Source organism: Gopherus flavomarginatus, chromosome 10 (genome assembly GCF_025201925.1).
Source record: "Gopherus flavomarginatus isolate rGopFla2 chromosome 10, rGopFla2.mat.asm, whole genome shotgun sequence".
Classification (NCBI taxonomy): Eukaryota; Metazoa; Chordata; order Testudines; family Testudinidae; genus Gopherus; species Gopherus flavomarginatus.
In genome coordinates this window covers 5026322-5040584 of record NC_066626.1, presented here as the reverse complement: position 1 = coordinate 5040584, position 14263 = coordinate 5026322, and the positions used below count along the sequence as shown (strand labels likewise).

Below are 14263 nucleotides of genomic sequence, written 5' to 3'. Positions count from 1 at the left end.
CAAAGTAATGCACATTAGAAAATACAATCCCAACTATACAGATAAAATGATGGAGTCTCAATTAGCTGTTACTGCTCTGCAAGGAGAGGCCTGGACTTGACATAATTTATAGCCGCCTTGTGTATGGACTTAGCATAATAACGAGAGAGAGCGAGAGCGAGCGAGCGAGCTTGGAGTCATTGTGGATAGTTTCCTGACGACATCCACTCAATGTGAAGCAGCCGTCAAAAAAGCAAACAGAATATTGGGAATCATTAGGAGAGGAATCTCTCTAGCTAAATCCATGGTATGCCCACATTTCAAACAGGGTGTACAGTTCTGGTCGCCCCATCTCAAAAAAAGATACCTTAGAATTGGAAAAGGTTCAGAGAAGGGCAACAAAAATGATTAGGGGGATGGAACAGCTTCTGTATGAGGAGAGATTGAAAAGACTGCGACTATTTGCCTTCTAAAAGAGACGGATAATGGGGGATATGATAGACTTCCACCACCCCCTGCAACACGCCTGCAATCTCTTGGAACCTCGACCCCTGTCAACACCTCCAGCATGCCCCCAGCCACTGGCAGCCCCAACCCCCACAGTGCCCCCCCCAACATGTCCCCCTCCTGCACCGCCCCATAAAATGTGGTGGTGTCCCTAGATCTGCAGCTTTTTCAGTAAAAATCTTCAGCTGAAATTTCACCTAGTTTTAGTGTGAGTGGGTTTCTATTGAAACACCAGGAAAATGTCAAAGGCAGGTTTGCTGATCACATTGGGGAGGCTAGATGAGGTGCTGTGATTAGACTGAGTGGAGCGATATAATGGGCAGAGCTGCTGGGAGTCTGGGAAGATAGCCTTTTAAATGTCATCTGTTGGAGGCTCCATTGTCATACGTCCTCTGTCCTCCGTCCCAAACAGGGCAGAACAGAGTGTTACGTCTGTTTTTCTGACACCCAGACGTGCTTCTTAGGTTGGTGCCTAAAGACCCAGCTCTGAAGAGCAGCATCAGACAAGGCCCAGCTTTTAAAATGTGCACATCAGCCTGCACAGCTTGCGCTACCTTAACCAGACTTTTTCGTATCTCAGTTGTCAATCCTGTGCCTGAGCTGAGAAACCAAACTAACCCCGTGCTCACGGGCTGTAAAGTTGGGGTCTGTTGGGTCATATTCCATTAGCCGCCAGAGCTGCCAGCTGGAGCCCCTAACCCTGCCTCCTGAGTGACGTCCTGCTGCTTCTCTGCTTGGCCTGAGCGCTTAAGCAAAACCAAACTTCACACTAGCGTAGCTCCGCTGACTTCAGCAGAGACACTCCTGCTACAAAGGAGACGCAGATCAGGCCCTTTGCGTTACACCAAAGGATTTGGTCATTGCTGCCACTCACTCACATCCCACAGTGGTCATGGATTCCCTGATGTCATTTTTCACATAGCGGAAGGCTGTGCTTGATTTTCCCATGGCCGTGCTCCCCAGCAGAACCACCTTGGAGATGTAGGCTTGCTCCGTGGACGGCCTCCCTGCCCCCACCTGCTGCGTTCTCCTCGGGGCCATATTCTGCAACGAAGAGAGAACCCTGTTCAAAAGGCATTGATAGTGCGCTCCAGGGACCTCGGATGATTAGCTGCGTGCACTCTAAAGAGTTAGGCCCCAGGCCTCGATTTCCCACTCAGCACAGCTGGAGACGTGGCTCCAGTTTAATCCTTCCTGCACCCCTGTTCCAATCAATCAAGCTCAACATGCTTAAAAGAATCATAATGGGTATCTAACCCTATGGGTACATGTACAGTAAAGGGGGGCTGTAACGGCATAGCTCTGTCGGTGTATAGGCCAGTATAACGCAGTGGTATAGACACAGCCAACACCAACAGAAATGGGGTTTTCATTAGTGTAGGACACCACTTCCCCATCAGACAGGCGCTTCAGCGACGGAAGCATTCTTCTGTTAACACAGCTGCATCCACCGTGTTGGTTAGGTTGCCATGGCGATGTCACGCAGGAGTGTGGCCTACCACAGGGCAACGTGCTGACCTAACTTAGGTGTGAACCAAGTCTAATCCATAGACTCATCAACAGCCTGAGCTGCTGTGACCACAGTCACAATGTCAGGTGGCCTCACGTAGCAGCACTGTGAACTCCATAGTCCCTATCCTAAATACTGGTCATAGCGCTCCAACATGTTTTTCCCCTCCCACCAAATACCTGACCTCCTGAGAGAGCTCTTCTGTCAATACGCTAGCTTGGGCTCTTGGAGCAAACTTGATACAGGTGGTCCCAAAGCTTCCAGTGCTAGGCTCACAAGGGGCAGTCCGGATGCACAGCCATGAATCAGTCGGACATTTTCCTTGCCAAGAAACCTCACTGGCCCTATACCTGTGGTTCTCAGGAGTCTCAAAGGCCAGGTGAGGTTGGCTATGGTGGGAGGCTAGGGGGAAAAACCCATCAGTGGCTGAATTTTTAACCCTAGCAAATAGCTTCTCCTGAAGTCAATTTCTCGTGCTTGGTGTTATGAAGATGGGCCACATTTTCAAGGCTATATTCAGTCTCTGGTCTGGCTCAGCTCAGTGCAGCAACTGAGTGTGTGGGGGAGAGGTGTGCAAAGAGGTCGTTTCTGCAGCTGGGGGTCCTGTTCTGCACTTTAGGAGCGGAGGGTTGCTTAGAGTTCTTGCTAATCGGCCATATAGGGTCTGGGCATTTTGCTACATCAATAAATTAGCACAGAAGTCTTAGCAAACTGTATTTCACCCCTCTAATGTTGGTCAAGATATGCATGGTGCCTCCATGGGGTTCCACTGCTGAAACCTATGAGACACCAATGATGCCCAGAGATCAGCAACCACTACTCTGTGGTGTGATTCAGCCTGCCCGCCCTTTCCGGTGTGCAGTCACTGGAGCCCGCTAGGCAAGAAATGGAGCTGCTGAGTGCAGAGCCGATCTCAAGGCATGTGACTAGGTCAGCAGCACACACGAGACCATGACATGGGCATGATGAAAGGAGGCAGTTGTATCTTCCAGGGGTACGTCTCCCCCGGAAGCCATGCTGGTGGCTTCATCTCCTGCTCTGGAAGGGGCAGTGAGGGCAGCCCATGGCAAGTGGAGATTGCAGGAGGAGAGGCACGCAGCTTGGGAGAAGGGAAATGGAAAGCAAACTGCGCAAGTCCTGGGGCGAATGAGATTCGTATGTTCGATCCTGTAGCCGTGAGGTTTTCAGTTCAGTGTCTTGGTGCCTTGCAGAAGCCTGTGATGACCCATCGACGCTGAAGAAGATGCAGCCTCACGGCACTGCAGTTTTACTAACAATGCCCGGCCTCAGCTCAGAGCTTCACCTTTATTACCCTCAACACATTCTCCGAAGGACTGGACAGAGAGGAGGAGGCAGTCCCATGGGACAGGGAAATCCTGCCGAGTTGTGCTCACAGAGCTCTGGCTCCACCTCGCTACCCAAGAAACCATGTCCCAGTAAGAAACTTGCTGCCTCTTCCTGATAGGATTTCCAGCCCACAGTGTCTGGCAAAGCAGCCCTAGCTGTTACACCACACACCCCCTCTGTCTCTTCTGCAAGTCTCCGTTGTTGTGAAACCAGGGCGCCTGTCTGCATTTGAAAGCAGCGTTGTCAAGGCTGAGAGCTGGGAGGGTTAACTCACTGGGCCAGATACATGCTGGGTGTAATTCTGGTGGCTTTAGTGGAGTGAGTTGTTTTCCTCTTGGGTTGGTGCAGAGAAGTCAGTGATTGGACCCAGCAGTATTCAAGAGTTTGCAGTGGATTTAAAGTGCCCACTTCCCCACTGCCTCGAATGGGCGTCACGTGGCTAAAACCCAGCCCAACACTTTGAAACTGTGCTGCAAGACATTTGCAAAGGTCACTCTGCAGTTCTCCAAGTTCTGTCCATTCACCCCTCTCCCCCCATGGGCCGGAGCGACAGAAGCTTCCTAAAAGAGGGTTGGAGGCCACCTCAGTATTTTAAAATGGAAACATTTAGTTCAAGAATGATCCATGTGAATCCTTGTCTGAGTAATATGTCATTGCATTAGGCTCTGGTCATAAGTGGCAGTACCGAACCTCTGCATGTACGTCCTGCAGTCACTTCATTGCACCATCAGTGAGCAGGACCCAAAGTTACCACATCACAGGAAATTCTGTGCTTTTGGGCATTTTTACCATTCTGAAATGGAACGAAAACAAAATATTTTATCTCCAGCGGAACCAAATTCAAAAAAAAGGTTGGGAGTCAATCAAAATGTTTCATTTCAATAAAACTGAAACATTTAATTCCCATTTCGATCTCAAAACTTTCAAATGTTTTTAGATAAAAAAGGGTTTTTTTGAAAAAGTCATCTTGAACTGAAAAATGAAAATGTTCTAGTCTCAATATGTAAAAATTGGATGTTTCAACGTTATTAAAATGCTTCTTGGGATGCGGAGAAAATTCATTAAAATGGACATGTTTTTCAAAACATTCTGATTTGACAAAATTTGCAATTTGGGGTAAAAAAAAAACAAATTTTGATGAAATTTTGCAACTAGCTGTAGTTGTGACCAACTAATAGTATTTGTATCCTCAGCCTACTGTTCTTATTCTCTTGGACATGAGAGCTGAAATGAACCAATGTGACTTCTCCACAGCTGCTGCCTCATTTTTAGTAGAATTCATGTAGAAGCTACTTAAACGCTCAGATTCCCTTCATGATCCTTTAGAAGTCATTTCCATTCTTACTAGTATAGTCCAAGCTGAGATCCTGAGTTCTCCTAAGTTGGCATATGGCTAGGCTGTTCCAAGAGATAAGTATAATTATCTCTATGTTAGAAACCAACTTCTAGCCACAACCAGGTCATCACAGCACCCTGCAAATAAATTAAATGATCATTTGTATATATCTCACCACTGAGCTGACATCAAGCATAACCCAGTGACCCAGATCCTCAACTGGTGTAAGGCAACTCAGTTGAAGTCAATACAATGATGCAGATTTATAGCAGCTGAGAACCTGGCCTGGTGTTTTTTTAAAGCCACAGTACAGTACCACCTTGACAATAAACACATCCTGTGCTATGCACAGTGTGATGGGTTGGATCACAGAAACCCCCTTGGGAGCTGCCACCTGATGTGCCAAGACTACTTCTGCCCCTGCTTTCCCTACCAAGCTCGGGACCCCAGCACCTTGTCTTGTTGAGCCAGGCACGCCTGTCTGCTCCAACACAGACCCAGGGTCTGAATTACTTGCCCCAAAGCTGCAGACTTGACTGAAAGCAGCTAACAGAAGTGTTCCTGTCTTTAACACTCAGATGTCGAGCTCCCAATGGGGTCTAAACCCAAATAAATCCATTTTACCTTGTATAAAGCTTATACAAGGTAAACTCATAAATTGTTTGCCCTCTATAACACTAATAGTGAAATATGCACAGCTGTTTGCCCCTCCCTCTGGTATTAATACATACTCTGGGTTAATAATAAGTAAAAAGTGATTTTATTAAATACAGAAAGTAGGATTTAAGTGGTTCCAAGTAGTAACAGACAGAACAAAGTGAATTACCAAGGAAAATAAAATAGAACACGCAAGTCTATGTCTAAGAAACTGAATACAGCTATAAACTTGCCAGTTCCAGTAAGCTTCCTTTTACAGACTGGTCTCCTTCTGGTCTGGGTCCAGCAATCACTCACACCCCCTGTAGTTACTGTCCTTTGTTCCAGTTTCTTTCGGGTATCCTTGGGTGTGGAGAGGCTCTCTCTTTAGCCAGCTGAAGACAAAATGGAGGGGTCTCCCAGGGGTTTAAGTAGACTGTCTCTTGTGGGTGGAGACCTCCTCCTCTCTCCTATGCAAAGCTCAGCTCCAAGATGGAGTTTTGGAGTCACATGGGCAAGTCACAGGTCCCTGCATGACTCCGTTTTTACAGGCAGCAGCCATGGCTCACCTGCTACCTTGAACGTCCTGGTCTAGACTTCTTATGTGGATTGGAGCCTCCCGAGATCCATTGTCTCTTAAGTGCTTCTTGATTGGACACTCAACTTGCATATTCCTTTCTCAAGAAGCTACTCAAATGCTTTACAGAGGCTACTTAGAAATCAAGCTAGTATACAGCCAGTATTCCTAGCTTCAAGTACAAAAATGCTACATGCATACAAATAGGAGGAGTGTATTCAGTAGATCACAACCTTTGCGTAGATATGTTACATGGCATGTGTAGCATAAAATATATTCCAGTTCTATCATATATACAGTCATGAGCATATTCCCATGAAGCCTTATGGGTTTCACCGTCACTCGCAGTTCCACCTTTAGTTCAGTACCAGTCTAGCAGAATCTCATGACAAACCTCAGCAATGTAAAATAAGACTCTAGCTTTCAGGAGAAAAGTGAGCACAAGGAGGATCCTCTTCGGAGTTGTCTCCTTTTTGTTTATTGATTTTGCCAGAAAAGATACGTCCCTGTATAGAAGGTAAGAGCCTCCGAAAGTTTTGGAACCTCTTCAGTCTGATCCATCAGGTGCCGGCTGATTTTTAGGAAAGGAAAACACTAGCTTGTGGGGGCAGCATTTTATTTCCGACCTAGGACTTAGTCCCTTAGAATCACTGGAGACATTGAGGTTTCTCCTTTTTGTTTTTGTTTTCCCTTTTCTCTCTCCCTCCTACCTTTCTCTTCTTACTTCCTTTCTCCTTTTCCTCTGCTCTCCTCCTACCACCAGAAGCTCTGTGTGTGCAGTGGGAGCCGGGAGGTTTGTGGGAGGCCCTCACAGAGAGGTGAGACTGGAATAGTGCTCTGAGAGTGATCCCCTCAGTGGTGACTTGTGCCATTTTAGGGCTTTTTGATGAGAACCCTTAGCCTCCCACCCCTCAAAGTCTCAACCTTGATGGCTGAGGAGGGGGCTATTGACAGGGAGGAAACTCTGGTCTTTGTTGTTCTCTTTTATGACCAAGCAAATAAGTCACAACCAGTTATATGTTTCACCAATGTTAATGCTGCTCTCAATTAATTGTCTCGGAGAAGTTCATGATCCTCTCTAACATTCCAATTCTTCTGAAATAATTGTTGAATAATTCCTATGAATAATTGTTGGTCTGTAGTTCGTTTGAGAGCAACTCTGCTACTGACTGGCTGCATCAGCTAAGACAAGTCACTGTGTTCATGTAGCCAGGTTGGTCCCAGAATATTGGAGACAAGGTAGGTGTTTTATTGGACCAATTTCTGTTGGTCGAGAGGACAAGGGTGAACAGATGTCCCGATTTTATAGGGAAAGTCCCAATATTTGGCCCTTTATCTTATCTAGGTGCTTGTTACCCTCCTCCCCCGTCCCGATTTTTCACACTTGCTGACTGGTCACCGTAGAGGGGACAAGCTTTTGAGCTTTACAGAGCTCTTCAGGGTCTGGGTAGGAAGCGGAGTATTTAGCTGTAACATGCCGGTTCCTTCCTCAGACCTGAAGAAAAGCTCTGTGTAGCATGAAAGCATGTCCTTTCTCAGCCTTAGTTTCTCCTTCTGTCAAGTACCAATAACAATCCTCTCCCACCTACCTCACAATGGGTGGATGATGGGGATCCACTGATGAGTGTCACTAGTAGCAGTGCAGAATAGGAGGTGTCCTATCACATTGAGTCATATCAGATTATGAGATACAGTGAAACCCCGCTATAACGCGACGTTTGAGGTCCAAAAACTTCCATTGCGCTAAATGCAGGGTCACGGAATAGCAAGGTTTGTCAGCGGTCCCCAATGCGGTGCATTGATGTGCACCGCCTAGTGCCCCTAGTGCCAAGTAGGGGAGAGGAGCTGCGGCTCCATGCCTGCCGGGGACAGAGAACTCCGGGGCTACAGCCGCCGGTGTTCTCTGTCCCCGGCAGGTGAGGAGCCGTGGCTCCTCTTGAAGCCAGAGAGAAGGTGCGGCCCCGCACCTGGTGGGACAGAGAGCACCGGGGCCCGCAGCCCTGGATTTCTCCATCCCCGGCAGGTGCGGGGCCGCAGCTTCTCTCCCCAGCCATTGTGTTGGGGACCATTGGTACAGAACCGTACTTTCTTATACCTTAGAGGGGAGCCAACCTGTGATCACATTCCATGCGATTTCGCGTTATGGCGGGGAGCGTTATTGCCAGGTGTGACTGTAATATTCTATTTTATTTGTATTTTATTCTTTTGAATTTGTTAAGAGTGGCAACTACTTATCTCAGACTGAAGCATCTTATCTAATTTTCTAAATCACAGTGTCTCCTCTCTGTGTACGACAAAACAGTTTAATGCACTGTGACAAACAGGAGATGCTCTTGTTTTGCCGGCAAATAATTGTTTGCAAAGAATTTTCATCCTATGTGTTATGATTTCAAGAAAGAAAGTGGTTTAATCTGAATGGATTTTCTGACAGAAAACGGTTTCCATGAAAATGTTCACTCCTTGTTTCCTGGGCTCTGTCCCTGCCTCTGTGGGGGTTGTTGTCTGTTACTTAGAAAAAGAGTCAGAACTGTTGGCTTCTCTTTCTGACGCTGTCCCCGCTTTGTTGTGGGACTCCTTGGCTATGTCCGATGGGAATAGGGTCGATTCTCTAAGTCTTGGCAGCAGTGAGCCTGAGTGAGGAGGGAGGCTCAAGCTGTCTGCGAAGGAGAAAAGGATGTTTCCAGGTGTCCAGAATTGTAAACTTTGCTAAAATGGCTGGTGGAGAGAAACAAGAAAGAGTTGGGGCCAGACTTTAAGCATTGTCTTTTTTAAAGCCTATTCGGGGATGTGAGGCCCAGAGAGCCATAGAGAGGTGGAGCAACTTGCCCAGTCCCACAGATCAATAGGCAGCAATGGAGCCAGGAGTGATACTCCCTCTCAAAGGCTGTGGAACTGGACACTAGGGCCTGGTTGCAATTGCCAATTGTGGGAGGGAGTGTGCAGTGGAAAGTAAGGAGGAGGGCGAGGGACATCTACTGACCCTGAATGTCCGCCATCCATCAGACCATCACCTCAGGAAAGTGAGTGGCATTAGGGTTCCTCAGTGGCTTCCCCTGTCTGTCTGGAGAGAGGCTGGAAGAAGGGGAGAGAACATCTCCAAAGGGAGATTTCGTTTGCAAACAGCCCCCAAGAGCCCCTCACTCTCCGACTGGGCAGGGGCTTCTCCAGAGCCATCTCCAGTGTGTTTGGAAAGGTCCCAGCAATGGGCTCCCAGCCCTTCCCTTGTGGGACACTGTTCCCCAGGCTGGGAGTCTCAGAGCTGGGACAGACCCTGTGAGCTGCAGAGCATGAAAATCAATGGGGAGTGAGGATGGCCCTGGGCTTCCTGTGCCTAGGGTCTTTGTGACTTTGACGTGGGGAATGGTTCCGAGGAGAAGTCCGGACTCCTGGGTTCTGTTCCTTCTCTAGCCTTGGCAGGGGACTGTGGCCTGGGATGACAGGAGGAGGCTGCTTGTCCAGGGTAACCGATGGTCTTTGGGGCTGGCTCCATTGCTCTAAAAGCAATGAGGAGGGAGAAGGTTGAGGGGGAGCAGATCATGCAATGAACTCCTGCCAGTGTGTGTAGCTTGCACTCCCTGCACTCCTATGTGGGGAGAAGGGGCTGCTCTGGTTGGAGCAGGGCTGAGGAGGGACCGAAAAGGCCCATGAGTGACTCCAGACTCACACTTGCTCCCCGCTCGATTCCAGGATGGCCAAGCTCCTGCGGAGATTCAGGGGGAAGGCTCTGCAGGTGGCCCCAGAGCCTTCGGAAAACAGCGGCCATATTCCCAACGGGCAGAGCCACCTCTCCGTCCCCGCTGGCGGGGAAGCAGCTCCCATCCAGGCCAGAGGGCGGAAGTTCCCAGCCTTCTGGAGAAGAAAGCCAGCTCCCGGCGCAGGCGCTGAGCTGGGAGAGGCCCCGACCAAGCCCAGGTGGAGCTGGCTCAGGAAGAGGTGTGGGCAGACAAGACCCAGCCCAGGAGGGGTGCCGGGCAGGGAGGCTCTGGGGCCTGTTATGTGGGCATCAGCGGCCCCAGGAGCCCAGCCCCCATTCCCAGCAGGGGGCATCGCCCTGCCCGGGCACTGAGGATCTTTCAGCCCCCTCAGACCAGGAGCTGGAAGATCCCAGCCCCAGCACCAGCCGCTCAGCACGGGACAGCAGCAGTGCCTGGGGCTCTAGCAGCAGCGAGGCCGATGGACGCTGCTGCTTTGTTCCAGGTGAGGAGCCAGGCTGGGCTCAGGGAGGGGTGAGGACGGGGATATGAACACCCTGGGCCCAGACACTCTCCCAGTGATATGGCGGGGAGGGGTCCCCAGCCCAGGTGTCTGGCCTGAGCCACGTGAACCCCACTGACACCAGCAGCAGTCACACAGCTGTCCCTGCAGCAAGGGGAACTGGGGTGGGGGCATCAAGAGCTGCTGCCACTTTGTCCCTTGATGCTCCAGGGCTGGGGGAGTCGGCACCTCCCACGGAGTCCTGGACAGTGGAGGGCAGAGGGGTCTCTGCTATGGGCTTCTGAAGCTGCTGGGGGCTGAAGGCATCCCTGAGAGGGAGGTGTGGGGCCCGATCTGCCCTGGGTGCCTGAGGTGGGAAGGGGGGACTTTAATCATGCTCTCCCCGCCACACCCCTGTCCTTCCCCCAAGGGGCAGCAGACATCACCCTCTTCCCTTCTCTCCCTGGTGCAGGGACCCCCACGGATTCAGCGCAGGAGGAATGGCTGGAGATGACCACAGAGGAAGCTGCTCTCAAGGTCATCAGAGAGCAGCTCCAGTGCAGAGAACAGGTCCAAATGTTCCCCATCTGGGCTGGGACCAAGATTGTCCTGTCCCTTCTCAGCATCCCCACCCCTGCCTGAGGGTCTTGTCCCTGATGATCCACCATCCCTAAGGGGGCCCTTTTCCATCCCTGATGTGGGACCCCCAAGAAGGGAATGTTTGTCCCACAACAGCCGAGATCTCCTCCCCGCACAAGCACTGTCCCAGTTCCCAATCCTGGTTGTGTAGGAGTTGTGGGGTATTTGGAGAATAGGCGGCTCCCCACAATCCCCCATTGAGGCCTGAGCCCTGGAGCTGGTGTGGGTGGGGCAGGAAGGTCCCTAGCTAACAGGTTCTCTCTCACTATCCCCCACTCCCGGTGGATACAGGATGAGGGGCAGCAGCTCAGGTTCCTGCGGGCCATCTACCCCGCGTGTCTTGCTGCACAGGACAAAGGGCAGGACACGCTGGAGCCGCACTGCTGCAAGGTGGCTGTGGTGGAGAGGATTTTGGTGAGTGAGACACGTCATCCGGCAGCTGGAGGGAGGAGAGAGACATGGGATTGGCAGGGGTATCGCCGGGTTAATGGGTGGGGGGCTGGTGGTGTTGGAGGTTGGCAGCAGAGGGCAGGGATTGCTGAGGCTGAAGGCTGGGGAGAAGAGAAGGGAGAAGTTGTGAGATTGGGCAGTGGGGGAATTGTGGGGCTGGAGGGCAGCTGTGACTGGGGGACAAGGAATCCCATGGTCCCAGCTCGGTAGTGGGTTGGTGCTGAATGGGGGCAGGTTTGACAGGGAGGAGGAAAGAAGGGGATTGGGACTGAGCTGGGCAGGAATCCTGGAAGGGGGACAAGTCTGATGGGCAGGAAGAAATGGGCGGAGCAGGAGGTAGTGGGGGATCCTGCTGGCCATGTGGGGTACTGGCTGTGTAATCTCCTCACTGAGAGGTGTCAGTAGGGCCCGAATCTCTCATGCTCCTTTGTCTCCTTCGCGTCTCACAGGAGCTCATTGAGGAGCTTCCGAAAGACTCTCCACCCAGCGCCATCCTCGCCGGCCTGGCTGCTGTGGGCAACCTCAGGTACCGAGACAGCCCCCTCTTCCCACCCCCCAGCTCCCGCTGGCTCCCCTAACCCCAGTGCTGCTCAGGCTCAAGGCTGGGAGTCACTGTCCCTCCCACTCCCAGGTCGGTCACCTCCCAGGAGTGGCTCCTCTGGCAGAGCTGGTGGGGCGGGAAGGTTCACTCTCTCCTGGCTGGGTTTGTCTTTTCACTCCACTAACATTCCAGGGGCCTTGGGGAGGGGCTCACTCGCGGGCTCAGATACAGGAGAGGCAGCAGGCTCCAGGGAACAGACGCTATTCCTGTCCTGCCACTGTCTGTCTGTGACGCCTTGGCCTTGTCATTCCCTAGCTCAGTGCCTCACTTTCCATTCTCGTCAGCCTGTGCCTATATCCCTGTGGTTTCGTGTCCGTGTTGGTGACAGTCCCACCCCATACTGCGCAGTCTAATACCAGCTCCTCTCTCTTGCCAGCACCATGAAACCAGCCCTTCAGCCTGACCTAGAGCCCCGCCTCTTGAAAGCTGCCCTTGGCTTGGTCTTCACCCTGGGCACAGAGATGGACACCATCAACACCCAGGTACATCCTCCTCCTCTTCCAGAATGGTCCTTGTCCCTGCTCCCTTGAGTCGCTGGAGCTCCAGATTTAGGGTGGGGTAAGCAGAGATGGAACAAGCTGCAGGCTTGGATCCTTCCCTCCAGAGGATTACCCCCTTCTTTCTTCTTTCTTTCTTTCTTTTTTCTTTCTTTTTCTTACATATGCCGTGTTTTGCCCAGCAACCCAGCTTCCATCCATAGCAACTTGGCTGTTTCCTACTCTTCTGCCTACAAGGCCTTGTGCAGAGACCTGCTAAGCTCATGGATCAGAGATCCAGGTGGCATCAATCCTTGCTAATTGCCTGCAGTGGGATGTGAATGAGAGAGGCCAGGACATGTGTTTGGGAGTCTCACCAGTGCTTCCCAGAGACCCCTCTTCCCATCCTGTGGCAGGTGTTGGCCCAGTTTCCCTAACTCTGACCCATGCTTTGCAGGCTCTGCACAAAGTCATACCAGAGCTCCTGGATGCCGTGCTGGGGAACCTGCTGGCAGAGTCCCCAGATGCAGACAGGCTCCACTTCATCGTGGAGGTGAGTCCCATAAGGAGGGGTAGGAACTACTTTTATCTTAACTCTTTGGGGGGCTGGTAAGGAGAGACTGGCAGATCCATTTCCTATTCTCTCTTCCTAACTGGGTCCCCAGTGCGGCGTCCTTGGCTGGGGAGGTCAGAGCAATGCAGGGTCAGGTCCTGCTTTCTGGAGGGATAGAGGAAGGAGCTGGGACTTCAAGCCAGAGCTCTGCCTGGTTCTGTTGAGAACTAACCAGAGGGCCCCTGGTTGTCTTGGGGAGCGAGAGTCTGAAACCCCCCCTTCTCCCACCCCCCCAACACACACACCCCATGAGATTCCAGAGATGGTTCTCAGAGAAGAGGCACACGCTTCTTCCTAGAGAAACAGGAGGACCCCAGGGAATCAGCCCTTCTCTCTGACATGCTCTGAAATTTCTGGGGGGATTGTGCTCTCAGTGACTCCTTACATCCCACCAAGGATTTTAGTGGCAGGGAAGGGAGAGGATTCAGTCTCCTTTCTGGTGAACTGTTCAGGAATCAGGAGTTCTGGGAGGATGGGAACAGCCCCGATACCGAACCATGTCCCAATCTAGACAGACCCTGACAATTTGTGACCTGCAGGATACAAGCTGCGTTCTGGGGGAAAGAATCCCTTTCTAAAGCTCTGTGATCAATGACTCAGCTATTCTCCCTGCGCATAATGTCTCTGTCCCCTGGGGCTGGGGCAGGGGTTGGGGCTCATTTGCAAAGCACCACCTGCCCATTGATCCTGACCTGCCTCCTTTCCCCACAGCATGTCAACCTCTGGATTATGTCCAGGGTGCCCCAGGAAAGAGTCAGGGCCATTAAGAGCAGCACGGCCCTGCTGAGATATGCAGTCACCCTCCCCGAGTTTGATGTAAGTGACCTTTGACCCCAGCTTCCTGACTCCAGGCGTAGGGGGGCTGGCTCCAACGGGCTGTAGGATCTGCTGCTGCAGGGGCTGTGGGTTCGGAGTGTTCCTCTTGGGGAGGCAGAGTCAGAGCAGGGAATGACATAGGCTTGAGTTTAGGCTGTTAAGGGTTAAGAAGCTCAGGTAACCTGGCTGACATCTGACCCAAAGGACCAAGAAGGGGGCAGGATACTTTTGAATCTTGGTAGGGGCAAATCTTTTGTTTGTGCTCTTTGTTTTGGGGGTTGTTCGCTCTTGGGAATTAGAGGGACCAGACATCAATCCATGCTCTCCAATTCTTTCTGAACCAGTCTCTCATATTTCAAACTTGTAAGTAACAGCCAGGCAAGGCGTGTTAGGTTTATCTTTGTTTTCTCAACTTGTGAATGTTCCTTTTTGCTAAGAGGATTTAGCTCTGTTTACTGTAACTTTGAACCTAAGGCTAGAGGGGGTTCCTCTGGGCTCCTTGAATCTGATTATCCTGTAAAGTTATTTTCCATCCTGATTTTACAGAGATGATTTTTCCCTTTCTTTCTTTAAGGAAAATCC

The 14263-nt window shown here is 51.1% G+C and overlaps 1 protein-coding gene across 2 annotated transcripts in view; it reads left to right on the top strand.

The window, feature by feature from the left end:
* Positions 1 to 13962, top strand: part of LOC127030321 (maestro heat-like repeat family member 5) — a 38634-nt gene extending 24672 nt beyond the window's left edge. The window contains exons 1-3 of one of the 2 annotated variants that reach the window (XM_050916600.1): positions 12165 to 12258; positions 12710 to 12805; positions 13577 to 13962. In XM_050916600.1, coding sequence (XP_050772557.1) covers positions 12238 to 12258; positions 12710 to 12805; positions 13577 to 13696 — 237 coding nt within the window. In that variant the 5' untranslated portion in view covers positions 12165 to 12237 and the 3' untranslated portion in view covers positions 13697 to 13962. Of the gene's footprint in view, positions 1 to 12164; positions 12259 to 12709; positions 12806 to 13576 lie in introns of those variants that run through there. The other variant, XM_050916599.1, reaches the window with a different exon arrangement.
* Positions 13963 to 14263: the final 301 nt, after the last annotated feature.